Source organism: Pagrus pagrus, assembly GCF_965226575.1.
Source record: "Pagrus pagrus genome assembly, chromosome: 7".
In the NCBI taxonomy this organism is placed as follows: Eukaryota; Metazoa; Chordata; class Actinopteri; order Spariformes; family Sparidae; genus Pagrus; species Pagrus pagrus.
In genome coordinates this window covers 19,102,088-19,115,915 of record NC_140191.1, presented here as the reverse complement: position 1 = coordinate 19,115,915, position 13,828 = coordinate 19,102,088, and the positions used below count along the sequence as shown (strand labels likewise).

At 40.7% G+C, this 13,828-nt stretch overlaps 2 protein-coding genes across 5 annotated transcripts; both read right to left on the bottom strand.

The window, feature by feature from the left end:
* Positions 1–1,291: 1,291 nt before the first annotated feature.
* LOC311259272 (uncharacterized protein) lies at positions 1,292–9,798 on the bottom strand. Of its 4 annotated transcripts, none has more exons than XR_014622847.1 (7): positions 8,008–8,178; positions 4,289–4,378; positions 3,294–3,383; positions 3,070–3,159; positions 2,868–2,954; positions 2,510–2,642; positions 1,292–2,369 (listed from the first exon to the last, which is right to left on the bottom strand). XR_014622847.1 is itself a non-coding variant. In XM_084356312.1 (7 exons), the coding sequence occupies exons 1-7, from the start codon at positions 9,755–9,757 to the stop codon at positions 2,179–2,181; spliced, it is 1,137 nt and encodes a 378-aa protein (XP_084212438.1). In that variant the 5' UTR covers positions 9,758–9,798; the 3' UTR covers positions 1,292–2,178. The 4 variants fall into 4 exon arrangements, 3 of the variants coding, with proteins under 3 accessions (XP_084212438.1, XP_084212439.1, XP_084212440.1); XM_084356312.1 differs by lacking the exon at positions 8,008–8,178 and adding an exon at positions 9,302–9,798; XM_084356313.1 differs by lacking the exon at positions 8,008–8,178 and adding an exon at positions 8,282–9,016.
* Positions 9,799–10,189: 391 nt separating this feature from the next.
* dscc1 (DNA replication and sister chromatid cohesion 1) lies at positions 10,190–13,717 on the bottom strand. The gene is made up of 9 exons (XM_084357693.1): positions 13,363–13,717; positions 12,791–12,959; positions 12,311–12,445; positions 12,102–12,192; positions 11,752–11,890; positions 11,497–11,549; positions 11,247–11,401; positions 10,726–10,874; positions 10,190–10,607 (listed from the first exon to the last, which is right to left on the bottom strand). Exons 1-9 carry the CDS (start codon positions 13,530–13,532, stop codon positions 10,496–10,498), a joined length of 1,173 nt encoding a protein of 390 aa, XP_084213819.1. The 5' UTR covers positions 13,533–13,717; the 3' UTR covers positions 10,190–10,495.
* Positions 13,718–13,828: the final 111 nt, after the last annotated feature.

The window sequence follows — 13,828 nt, the reverse complement described above, 5'->3', positions numbered from 1 at the left end:
GAGGCCAGGTTTCCTTTGATGATCTGGATCTGCTGCATGACATTGTAACTTAAGTGAACTTTAGGCACACTGAAGCGGACAGCATGGTGACCCCCTTTCTACTATCTAGAGAATGCAATTATTGTGCAAATTAATGAATTGTTACATTAGATTTATTTTTAACAAAAAACACCCTTGATTTGTACATAATAGCTGCAATATACCCCCCAGCTCAGCTTTGTTTGAGAGCAGCCAAGTAAGAACAGCATTGTTGAGTGAAGAGGGGGGAGGAATTGTGTTTTTTATGGCATCTTTTCTTTACAAGTAGAATGTGTGATTGTTTATTTTCATTAGCAACTAATCTAGTATTTTCTTGATAATTTATTCTACAGTAATGTAGGCAAAGAGGAAAAAAATGCCCATTACAAGTTTGCAGAGCCCATGGTGACAACTTCTAATGTCTCGTGTACTATCACAGGAGAGAAAGAGATAACAAAAACATATTTACATTTGAGAAGCTGGAAAACAGATTTTTACTTTGAAAAAATTACTGAAAACAATATTTGGTGATTAAAATAAATACCTAATACTTTACTGTTCTCTAATCGTGACTGAGATTGGGATCCATGCTGCACAAACCTAATGGTTTTTAACAACCGTATGACATAACACAGGTCAGTTTATCAAAACACTTTTATGAATCATTTATTATTAAGGATCTTGTGTTGAAAATGTATGTCATTTGAATTCAGCAAACAACAGTACTAACTGTACAGTTAGTGTTAGCTTATACTGAATTTATGAGCATAGGCCGCCACCTTGTGGAAAAGCTGCAGCGCAATGCCAATTCACTTTGTATGTTTCATTTTGTTTGTACTTCCATTTTCCTTGGACTGGTAGTTGTAGCATATGGTCAGGCAGAATAAGACATTAGTAAGTGCTTTATAATGACCAATAAAGAACCAATACGATACCAAGATGCATCATAATAAACTACTTTCTTATTTTCTATTATGCCTTCCAAAGATTTTAGAATATGTAGTTCCTTAACTGATGCTTCAGTAGCACATGGTCATTAGATTTTGGCTGATTACAGTGTTCATACTCCAGTTGGGTGTTTACAATAACATTTGTTGTATGTTCTTGACAGTGTCTTCCTGACCTATGAAGTAAAAAAAGTAAGGTCATCTTGGTGTTACGATGTTTTGGGAAACAGACCCGAGACTCCCTCTTTGGACTGCTACATAATGCAAGTCAGTAAACCCTGAAAACAACAACCAAATACAGAATAAAGTAGACATAACAGCACATAATTAGTATATCTGAAGTTTTATTATTATTACACTACATCTACCAAACCTGTATGAGTATATACATCTTTCCTATACCAGGATCCAGCTTTACGAAGGTACCGACAGTTTACCCGTTGACAGTGAAATCAGTTTTCATGCAGTCAACATTGTGACACACATTACCAGTAGCTTCACACAAAAGCTACATTAAAATCTTTGTGGAACTGTAATTAACTGCTTCTTGTACATGTGACAAGAAACAGAGTCAATGAACAGACTTGATTCTGTAAAGACCATACTGAGCTAAAACTGAACCCTGCTGTTGAAATATTGACTTACCATCCCTTGCATTGCGGTAATGGTGTGAAACTATATGTAACCACTGCATCTCTGTTTCAATGGATTATAGAGAACATAAGTATTTGTATGTTTCTATCTTGGTGGTTCTGGTTGTCATTAACTGGTCCGAACATCTTCTCCACTGTCTACACAAACATTGTGGTGTAACTTGTAAAAAAAGGAAATGAAATCAAAAGAACACAAAAACATTTGAACCTTCACACAGGCAGACCACAAACACAGCCTCCCCACCCCCCTTTTCTTAGTAGCCGGAAGACGTTTAGTGAACTTGAGTCAAGTTGTCAATTATTAAACCATTCCACTGGAGCAGCTGAAGGCAGTTGTCTTGACACGTGATATTTTTTGTATACTTCTATTCTGGTGATCCAGGGATATTAAAACACGTACTGCCATGAATATCAGATGGTAATAATCAAAGAGTTCAACATTTTTCTTTGTTCCACCCACTAATCTCTCATACACTAACTCCTCTCCATGGAGAGGATCCCTGACAGTAAAAAAAACAAGACACAGCTGCTATCCTAAGACAGTGACGGAGTCCACAGAGTCATATTGAATCCTCTGATTCATTAACCACCATAGACAAGCAAGGTCCTTCCCCTTCATCTGTAAGGCTGAGTCGAGGTCTCTTGGATGGTCTCTTTACTATTGTTGGTTGGAGGAACAGTAATGAACTGTCCAAAGGAAAGGTGAGGGTGCACACGCCGCAATCTTTGCTGGCTGGTCTCGCCTGGATACCTTCAATGCACAAAGAAATCAGTAATCTTGTTAGTCGTGTCTACAGTAACAATATGAATGAGCATACTTACTATTAAAGTAAGAAAAGGCAAAACTGAAATAATTCTATGCACGAGTTGATGATATGTAGTACTACAAACCTTTACTGCGGACGTGACTCTGCAGAGTTTTCATGGAGAGCTGTGTGCCAACAGATATTCTCTTTGGAGGGTCAGTCTGGCAGGCGACGTGTCTGACAGTCGGTGAAATTGGACAGGTGCCGGCAGCGGTGGTCTAAACAGTTACACACGCAACAACACTTAATGCATCCATTGTCACAGATATCATTTTGACAACACAATTTGAGTGAAGTCAACCTCATAGAAAATAGCAATAGTTTGCAAATGATTGCATTCTGTTTTCATTTACACTTTACAAAACATGCCAACATTTTTTTAATTGTGGTTGTAAGAAAAAATACATCTATAATACCAACAGACTTATCCTATAAAGGCTTACTATGCAGGATTGGTTGGTTGCTGTTTGCAACAACTGGAAGTTGGCCCCTTCTCCTCGGCTCAGTAAAAGCAGTGGTGGTTGAGTGAACTGTAGTGTGAGTAAAGAGAGGGAGTGGCATTAGTAGGAAAAAGCAGTGAATCAGATAAATAAAACATTCTGAAAGAAAGAAAGAAAAAAACATATAATATCAATCAGGACATACTATGCTGGATTTGTTGATTGCTGTTTGTAAACACCCATCAAAGTTGGCCCCTTCTGCCTGACTCAGCGAGAGTAGTGGTGGTCGAGCAAACTGTAGAATGAGTGAAGAGAGGGAGAGGCCTTAGGAACAAAGCAGTGAATCGGAGAAATAAAACATATTCTGATTGTTTCACAGCACTTAAGTTCTATACATAATAGCATCAGACTTATCCTATAAAGGCTTACAATGCAGGATTTGTTGGTTGCTGTTTGTAAGCTCCCATCAAAGTTGGCTCCTTCTCCCTGGCTCAGCAAGAGCAGCGATGGTTGAGCGACCTGTAGAGTGAATGAAGAGAGGGAGTGCCGTTAGCAGGAACAAAGCAGTTAATCAGAGAAAAAAACATTTTCTGATTGTTTCACAGCAAAAATAAACACTAGCACACAACCCTGTGGGAGAGTGCTGCATTGTTGGATTTTGTGTAAATGCAGAAGAAGTGCACACTTCATCCTGTCTGCTGTGGCATCTTCGCTCTGTGTGTGTGTGTATAGCTCAGCCCTGCCCTTGGTCAAACAGACACACGGTCCTGCAGCTCTACATACATGACACAGCCCCTAGAGTAGAAGAGCAAGACGGAGATGGCGATGTAACCTGGTCACTATGTTTTTACAGTCCTGACCTCACACTCATACACTAACTCTGTGGAACGATATGGATTTTTTGTCCGATACTGATGACAGATAATTTACCGGCAGTAAAGAGCGAGTAAGTAACGTTTCACTGGTCCACTTGACCACAGCACCTAATACTATGCTTTGTAGTGGTTTGTCTGAACACTATGCACATTTAAAGGGTAACACCACCATATTTTACACACTGCATGTGTTTACAGGTCTTGGGGAGTACTACTGCATACATGTATGTGAAAAAGTAATATAAAGCCTTTTGTGGCTCCAAAGGAAACTGCATGTAATCTGATAAATTGCCTCAAGTGATGTCACTCAGAGACTAAATTGCATTGTAGGTAATATAGATGACAGGTTTTGAAAAGAAAGCAGGGTGGGTGGAATTAATAAGGCGATATCTCTGGTTCTGCTTGATTTTAACATTTGTTTTTAAACTGTTTATCCCAGTAGTGTTGTCTGAGTCCAATGCTAGACCAATGGATTGGAATTGGGGTTGTAAGAAAAATTACATATATAATATCACCATACTTCCACCATTACATCCTATAAAGACATACTATGCTGGATTGGTTGGCTGCTGTTTGCGAACACCCATCAAAGTTGGCCCCTTCTGCTGGCCTTATTGAGAGCTGTGGTTGTCGATCAAGCTGTAGAGTGAATGAAGAGAGGAAGAGGCATTAGGAACAAAGCAGTGAATCGGAGGAATTAAAATCCTCTAGTAGTTTCACAGCAGACAAGTTCAGAAGACTTTGTTTGCAAAAGCAGATAACTCAATGTTTAAAAATAAAGTTTGGTTTCTGCCAGACAAAATGACCTTTGACCCAGTTTCCAATAGGAGATGTCGGGTTTTGCACAAAAACGGATTTTTGGATCTGAAAACAGCAGTATGTAAGGTGTTAATTACAACTCAGCTAATTTTTGTCAAGTTTGGCTGGGTGAGGTAATCTGTTATAAGCCCCAAAATAAAGAGCGTGAAGAAGAAGAAGAAGAACAACAACACAGCTGGAGCACGCATCCTTATGAGAGGATGCCATTCAACATTACATTTTTGTCCCCCCACTTTTTCACCCAAGACGGCGCCACTGAGGTGAACAAGGATAGCGTACTGGTGGGTGGTGTTAACGGGGGGCAGGTGTTCTGTATGGAGCCAAAAATGCTAACACAGCTAAATTTAGCTAGCTAGCTCTGAGTGTACATCTTGAGACTAAACTAGCTAACAGCTCTTGAACACTCAGTAGCAGCTACCTTGTTTATTTTAAACACAACCGAGCCATATTTTGGTGACGTTACTCACAGGTTGTGATCCTGACACAGTGGGAACAGCTCCTTCTTTCAGGATCAGCCGTTTACTGTATCCAGCTTTGAACTGTGCATGGTTTTCAAAGCAGTCCTCGGTAAAATGATGGGAGCACAGCACAAGCTTGGGGCTGTACTGCTGAGGAATTGTGTTAGACTTAAAAATGAACTGCAACCACTTAGTCTTAACTTCTTCATCCTTTGGGAGTCCATTCAAAGGGAATTTTGTTTTGCATCGAAATATACAGCGTCTTCTGGACATGGCTATTCGCGCTGATCAAGCTCTTCACTGGTGCGGAGCCTGAGAGTGACCGTGGGGAGAAAAATGTACCGCCTCACGGTTACAAAGCTCCGCTAACCGGTCAAGTTTGTTGTCTTCCTCCTTTTCTTCTTCTTGGTTTTTAACGGCGGTAGGCAACATGCGTATTACATGCATTACCGCCACCTACTGCTGCGGAGTGTGAACCACAGATTAAATCCTACTCATTAAGCCTGTCTGCCCCATTAAAGGGCACCTCCATCAATTGTACACATTAAAGTGTGTTCACAGGTCTTGGGTTTTTCTACTGCATATGTGAAAAAAAAGTAGTATAAAGTCTTTTGTGGCTCCAGAGGAAGCTTCATGTGGTCTAATAAATAGCTCCCAGTAATGTCACTCAGTGGCTAAATTGCATTGTGGGTAATGTAGGCACCAGGTTAGAAACAAATGATCAAAACTGACACAGCAGAACCAGAGATATCACCTTTTAAATTTTACACATTCTTCTTACTTTCATAACCTGGTGCCTACATTACCTGCAGCTTCCTCTTGAGCCACAAAAGACTTTATACAACTTTTTTTTTTATCTTATCTAAACCAAAAGAAAACATACCTCTGCCAAAGCCCAACAGTTCCCTATTTGTACCCACTCATAGATACCAGCCACCTAAATAAGCATATGCCTGATTTTTCATCAGGATTGAGTCATTATTCCCTAATTCCCCATCTCTTTATTGGCACGAAAAGTTAATGCTTTAGTATTTTGGGGGGAAATTTTAAGTTATTGTTATATTGATCTATCAGCAAAAATCAATGAGCTTGTGATGGACTACTGCTGTACTTTGTTTTCAAATAAAGACCTGACAGATTTAAAAAATGTTGTAGCCCAGGGCTTTGAGCTATACTGTGTGAGAAACTGTGTGGTCCAAATTACGAATGTTTCTGTCTGTTTCTAGTGTTATTAAAAAGAACAACCTCATCTTTACAGGCTATATTTTAATGTATTTTTTATTCTGTTTTTAGATCGTTGTAGTAGATGTTTTAAAGATTATAATTCCTGCCTGCATCCTGCTTAACTGTTGTTCTGTAAGATTTTACTTTTTAAAAAAAAAAATCATTGAAGTGTTGTAATACAACCAATTAAGTATGAATCATTGCTTACTACTGTTACTCCCATTTGCTCTTCTGCTTTAATACTTTGAATTTTGAATGTCATGAAGTTTCTTTGACAGAAAGAGGAATGAGAGAAAATGACGACAAATGAGACATCATAGCATGGAGAAAGAAGAGGAAGGTGGAATGGAGAAGTAGGAGGTGGAATGACGGGTTAAAAGTAAAAAAAAAAAAGGAGAGGAAGTAAAGAATATATCATGCAGACCAACACAGCAGATTCAGAACACACACACAGCTGGGATCTCTTTAAACCATCGACTGATAAGTCAGCACTACCCATGGGTGATGTCACTGTTAGTCAGCCAGCCAATGCAGATAAAGTCATGATGGAAACACAGATGTGCGTCTGTGTTTTCTAGCTTCCATTGAACTCTTCCTCATGTGCCAGTAACACTCATTCACATGCAGACTGTTTTGTTAGGAAAGACACACAGTCTGGATGTTGAACACTGACTGAGTCACACACACACACACACACACACACACACACTGCACTTAAACACGCATGATCTGTAGAAAACCACATGCACGCATCAACTTTAGACGTTGCATTTCTTAAATGTGCTTCTGTGTTTATACAATTATGATTTACAGAATGCATCTTTGTGATCAGAGATGAATTGTCTCTTCATTCATCATGTGATTAAAATGTAATACAGCAGCCCCAAAAGGCTGTGAACAATCGAGCAGAATGTTTAATTGGTGTTTAACCTGTATTTAGCCCAAACTGCAGACCACATACGATTCGTTCTCTATATCTGCCTGGCTTGAATTCAGACTGCTCAATTATAAATATTCACAACTCTGTTTTAAGTGAAAGAAAATTATAATTCAGAGCTCTGAGGCACAGAACACAAGATTCATACCATAACTTAAACTTGGCAGTGTAGTGTTGCCTGCTCCATGTTTCCCTTGATTTGTATGTAATAGCTGCTATATACCACCTGCTCAGCCCAAAGCTTACAAGGGAGAATGGCATACTGTAGCTGAGCGAAGGTGGAGGAACAGTAAATTCTCTTTGTGGCGTCATTTCTTCCAAGTTCAATATTTGCGTAATGATTATTTGCCTTATGGATTAATCTTCTGATTTTTTCGCATCAATTTTATAATCCAGCTTTAAAAGGTCCCATATTATACTGTTTGTTTTTTTTACCAATTTCACACAGCTGTCAGAGGTCCAACAACATTGTATTCGAAATGTATTGCCCCAAACCCATCCGTGGTCCTGAATTTCAGCTGTCTGAAAGTCGCTCAAGTGAGCTCTACTGAGAGCAGCTGGTTCTGTGCCTGCAGCTTTAATGCTCATGAGCTCCGTCTGTCAGCGCGTGCGCTGCTACACGCCCCTCTCAGGGAGAGGATGCAGTTTACACCAGCGGCAGCATGTGCTAATGTTTACAGTGGAAGTATCGCTATGGCTCGCCGAGAAGCTGTCGTTCAACTGGTTGTATAAGCTTAAGTAGCCAACACTCAGGAATGTGTGTGTTGTCCACCATTACACGAGACTCCCCACTCCCCAACACAACCACCCGGCTCCCATCCCCCACTGACCTGCAACAGGTAACAGCTAGCGAAAGCTGTTTGTCTCCGACACAGTCTCTAAACTCTTGGACACTGTTCGCATAGTCTCTGTCTCCAGTCTGCACATGTTTCCAGACTTTTTACTGTGACGACCAAGCTCCCTCGTAATATTATTAACATTAAACTCGCTTCAAACGCCGTTGCATAGCGGACCGAAGCGGAGCTAACTAGTTAGCCAATTTCAAGCTGACTTCACCAAACTCGTAGTTAACTGTAAATACTATCAACACGTGGCGACACTTACATGTGGTCCGGATGCAGTTGCTGGGTCCCGTATGGTTGGGACTGATCCTTTTACGAGGGTCAGTGTCGAGGCAAAGCCAGCTTTGTACTGACCCTCGTTACTGAAGCAGTCCGATGTGAAGTGGTTAGCACACACAAACAGACTTACAGGAACTGTAGCCGGCGCGTTGTCGTTAAAAATGAAACGCAGCCACTGTCTCTTCTGTTCTTCTGTAGCTGGGACAGAATATAGACACTTATGTTGATTTTTACAACCAACAACAGAGCAATTTGCGTGTCTAGCTCTGAGCGACGACATTGCGAAACAGTGTGGACTGGAGTGACGCCAGGATCGAGAAGTGGCCGAAGGTATGTCGATTGCTGCTCAGCGGGATACACCGATCCGTGGAGTGGTGTACCGATCCGTGGAGTGGTATGCCGCTGGTATTCCACCAACACATGGCGGCATGTGCCGCTTGAGACTGTTATGCCATTGAAAGACTGCTATAAACTACTCAAAGTTAATGAAAGAGCTAGCCTCGGCTAACATGACTAATGCTAGCCCAGCCACTGTAGCCAGTCTGACTAATCGATAGCAGAACTTTGAGCCAACAAACCAAAACAATACTGACAGGTTTTCGGAACCCCGGCTATGAAGACTTGTAGTTCTTAAAAGATACATGTTAGTATCAGTTATAATAAAGTGATATAAAAAACCTTCTTGATGTCTTCGTTTTTAGAAAATTTGTAAAAAATAGTTTAATTTGTAGGTCGCCATTGTTGTTAACGTCGCAATGCACTCTGGGTAGTGACGTCATATGGTTGCACTGGCCGGCTTCGGGACCCTCTTGTGACTGTTCAGCGACATGAACATGTCATCTGTTCAGCCTTTTCAATTTGAACCCGAGCGAAACATTAATGAGGAAGACAGCACTGACAATGTTTCACAAAACGAGCATCAAAATGAAGAGCAAGAAAGACGGGATGAGGCGAGAGTGGCAGCATCGGTCATATTTGGAGAACACTGTAACGTTACACTTACTGATTGCTTAACTGACTTAAGAGGTGAATTATCAGCTTCCTCTGTGACCAGTGGCGTGTCCGAAGCGGCAACTGCAGGAGCGGGTTGTCTGCCCAGGAGAGCAGCCAGCGTCTCTTGTCTATGGCGCTTTTTAACGCGCATTTCACTCGCTCCCCGAGGGCGTTTTGGCTCCTTATGTGGGAAAATTGTCGGAAAAGCATTTGATTTTAGTCTTCGTTTATACCCAGCCGCTCCGGTGAGCTCTTTCAGCAGTTGTGGTCGACTAAAAGCCTCAAATGCATCAGGAGAAAAATGTCGAGAACATAGCCGCGGATCTTTGGGAAGTTGTGTCCGTCCACAGGCATCTTCCCACTCCTTTCTCCTCTTCTTGTCGGTAGGAAAGCAGTGTAAACTCACATCACTCCCCTTGTTGCCTTTTGACTGGAAATCGCATCCAAAAGCAGCACAATGTGGCATTTTACTTGAAATTACTTTAACTGGGCGCACGTAAACAAACAGTAGCGTCAATAGCTATTCTACCAAGTGCAACCACTCTACGTCATCGCCCCCAGAGTGCATTGCGCGCGGAAAGCATGGCACCCTACGTAGGTCAAAATATGTACTAAATATTATATATTTTTAAAGCAATGGCAATATTTTATGTGCTTCTAACAACATATTTTAGTACAAGAGAACAATTGTGGCGTATTAGGGCCTACAAGTCTTCATAGTCGGGGTTCCTACTGCATTTATGAACCAAGGCTGTCACCTTGTGGACAACCTCCAGCACAGCGCCTAGTAGGTACCTGTTGCGTGTCCATTTCCTGGTGCTTGTCCAACTCAGGTTAATTAAGGATGATAGAATGCTGAGAAAACCAGCTATATGATAGTATTATGCAAAATTAATTTTATTACCAACATGTGTTTTTTTAAGCAGACATACAAATAACAGGTCAGATAACAAATTACTTGGTTTTAGTGACAAAAACTTACTAGCATTTCAATTTTAAGTGTCTTATTGTATTTTTATCATACCCTTTACAAGATAGCTGAAGTGCTGCAAGACAGCGGACTGTTGAATACCTATAATCACAACAGGTTATTTAAAAGGCATTATGTAGGGAAATAATTTGACAATTGCAAAAGTCACTCTGAGAATAAACAGAACCACATTCATTTCCAAAAGTGAGTTCAATAAATGTACAGTGGACATGTTCATGTTGCCACAGGCCTTCTGGAGTTGAAGACCTTGATGCCATTTTGCATTGAGGATCGAGCATATTTGGTCAGGAGGGCTCCAGTGGTCTGTTTCTCTCCACACAGGTCCCTGAACGAGAAGAGTTTATAATCTATTACTTACTTGATTTGATTCTGAACTAATGTCAGCAGGACAAATTCACGTACCTTTGGTTTTTATGATAATTTCTTAAACTGATGACACCTACTGTATGTATGGCGTGATGTCATCTTCTGTCCATTTCTCTCTGAGCGTGAAGAGGTGGTTGAAGCGCTCTAGTGTGTCCTCTGGGAGATCCTCCACCCTCAGCAGGCAGATGGTCTCTGGACGGGATGTGCGGTCCAACAGGGCGACACTCTGGAAGATTTACAACGCTGTCAGCACTACAGTCAGTTTCTCAAGAGAAGTCAGTGGGAACCAGCAGAGAAACAGCTGCAGCAAGTGGGTGTTTTAATACAAGAGCATGACTATCTGTGACTGTTTTGACTCTCAGAATGACTCATGAAAAGAAAACTGGCTTGAAAGAGAAAAAAATTATTAAGATGAGGTTGAGTTTAGTGGTTTTATAGTCACTATGTCCTAGAAAAAACAAAAGTGTTGACATCCCTCAGTTAATCTTCTATATGTCAAAGAAATAACCTGTACCCAATCGCACTACTTTTACTGTAACTGCAATAAAGAGAAGAAAACTAGTGCAGTATATGAAGGTTATGAAGGTTACAGGCTAACCTTTAGCTGGTCCAGTCTTGTGCTCATGCCGTCTGGGACACTCTGCTGCCAGACTTCCTGAAACTCCCTCAGGTTGAACTTGACAGCATTCTGCAGCAGCAGCAGTGCCACTCCCCGACACACTTTATCCTCATGTAGTGCATAAAAAACTTCATCTATTGAGAGGGAGGAGGATTCGGAGATGTTAGCACTGTAGTTTCAGGTTGTGTAGGACTGAAGCTTTGAGTCTTCAGTGATTGTTTTACTTTACCGTTTTCAGTATAGCGTCTCCCATAGCAGTTCAAACAGTGCTCGATCATCTCTCTGTGAAAGACAGAGGAGAAATTATTAGAACCTGAATGAGCATCTATTATTAAACCTTTCCAGTCTCATATTAGATGCTCATTAGTTTTGTTGTTTGGGGAGTTTTTTGTTTCCAAAGCCTCAGCATGACTAAAAATAAACTCTAAACCGTCAAGATTTAGCTTTTCTTTTTGCATGAACATGAGACTTGACATCGACTTACTTGGGTTCCAGTGGACCTAACTCTTCCAGACTAGTTTTAAGGGGAACCTTGTCGAAGGACCATGACTCAGAATCGACCAGCTGAGTCACATGACCGAGCAGCTTCATCTCGTAGTCAAAGTCCAGCACACGCCAGTAGCCTGGAGGACAGAAAAGATACTCTCTCTTAACATCTGGTATGTATGCTCAGTGGGGCTAAGAGAGAAACCCTTTATTTAGAAAAGCATCTTTCCTGAACTGTACCTCCTGAGAGCACTACATTGATGGTGGTGATTTGAATGATTTTGAAGCTAAACTTTAATAATAACAATAATGTTTAGTTAGTTATTATTCAAATGTGTCACTGTTTACCATCCATCTGACAGGCATGGATGGTCTCTAAGTGGGTCTTCAGCTCCTCTTCACTGGCCTGAATCCTCTCCAACAGATCCTGCATTGTGTACTGGTAACAGAGGAGCACAGGAAACCACTGACCAACAGATACTGGTATACTGCCATATACCATACATAGTCCAACAGGATATAGTGATTCATGTATTCACTGTATAATATGTTTTTACCCTGTTTTCTGTATTCTCCTCTTGCCCTCCTAAACAAGGTCCTTCATAAGAATTTTCCATTAAAAGCTTCTTCAGTTTCTTCAGTTTAGGACGCTGTTTCCTCAGTTCCCAGTAGCTGTTACAAAATCCCCAGATCTACAACAGAAAAATCATATAGCACTTTTTAAAACAGGATTATAAAGTGTGTTATATAGATAACACAGGGCAAAACAATGACAGACAAATCAAAGCAAATATTTCAAAGCCAATTACGAATATAAATAAAAAGCCAATAGTATGAATAAAATAGGTGGACAAAAGTAAGTAACACCACAATAAAATAGATAAATCCATCAAAGAAGTAGGATATTTTCAGTGAGTTTGGGTCACACAAAAGAAAACTAACTGTTATATATGTATAATGCACCCAGTAGGTTGTGTCTGTTTATGTGGGTGTTGCAGTATACCAGGGAGGTATCTCTGTGTGTACTGTTTCCATACCTGAGTGTGCACCACATGAGAGCTTTCCTGGCTGTTAGTTAGCTGGTCTGGTGTTCTGCATCCTGGTAAAAACAGCAGCATGTTGGATGTGTCGGCCATCTTTAGATCATAGGTCTTGTCACCACTGCAGAGAACTGCACGCTCATCTTTATCCCCTCGAATCACCAGACTGGAAACAGAGAAAACAGCTGTCAGTTACCCACACCCACAACATCAACAAAAAAAAAGAAAAGAAAAAAAAAAAAAGTAAGTAGTTCATATGTTCATTATGTTTTTCATCACTGTCAATAAAGTAACGTTCAACAGTTTTGGACTGTTGTCAGATAAACAAGCACTCTGGACATGTCTAACTCTTGTATTTGTTGTTTCAGAATTGTCCCAATTGGGCATCAATAAGGTACATCCATCTATGTATCCATCCATCTATTATCTACTGATTCATCAATACTAATAGATACGACTCTATGACTAGACAGAAGAACAGAGAACACAAAAGCATAACCAATAACGTTGGTGTGTTTCATCGTATACAGACTTATTAGGCACATTAATTCACATTATTAATACCTTACCTTTGGCCAGCTTCTATGTGTTTGACCAGCGTGTCGTCCAGCTCCATCAGGCAGTAGTCTGCAGACGAAACATTTTCCCCGAAGGACAGGCAGTGAATTGTTTTCTGTAGATCCTCCTCTTTCAGCTTGGCGATCTCCAGAGTGGCCTGAACCTCCTCTAAAGTCCTCATGTTGGCTCAGGACAGCAGGTCAGATGGATAATGTTTCGGTGAATGGATCCTTTTCAACAAACAGCCGCAAAGTACACGTTTTCTAATGGATAAAAAAGTCAAAACTAATGTAACTTTGAAGCAATGCACGTTGCCTGTCAAATTTCCCCGCTCTCTTTCTGTCGTTGGAAGGAAGTGCGGCAACTACGTAAGGTACGACGCCAAAATAGGACCGTGTAGGAACTAATTTTCGACAGATACATAAATAAATAAATGCTGAGATGATAATTCTTGATTTATTGAAAGGTTGACATTGA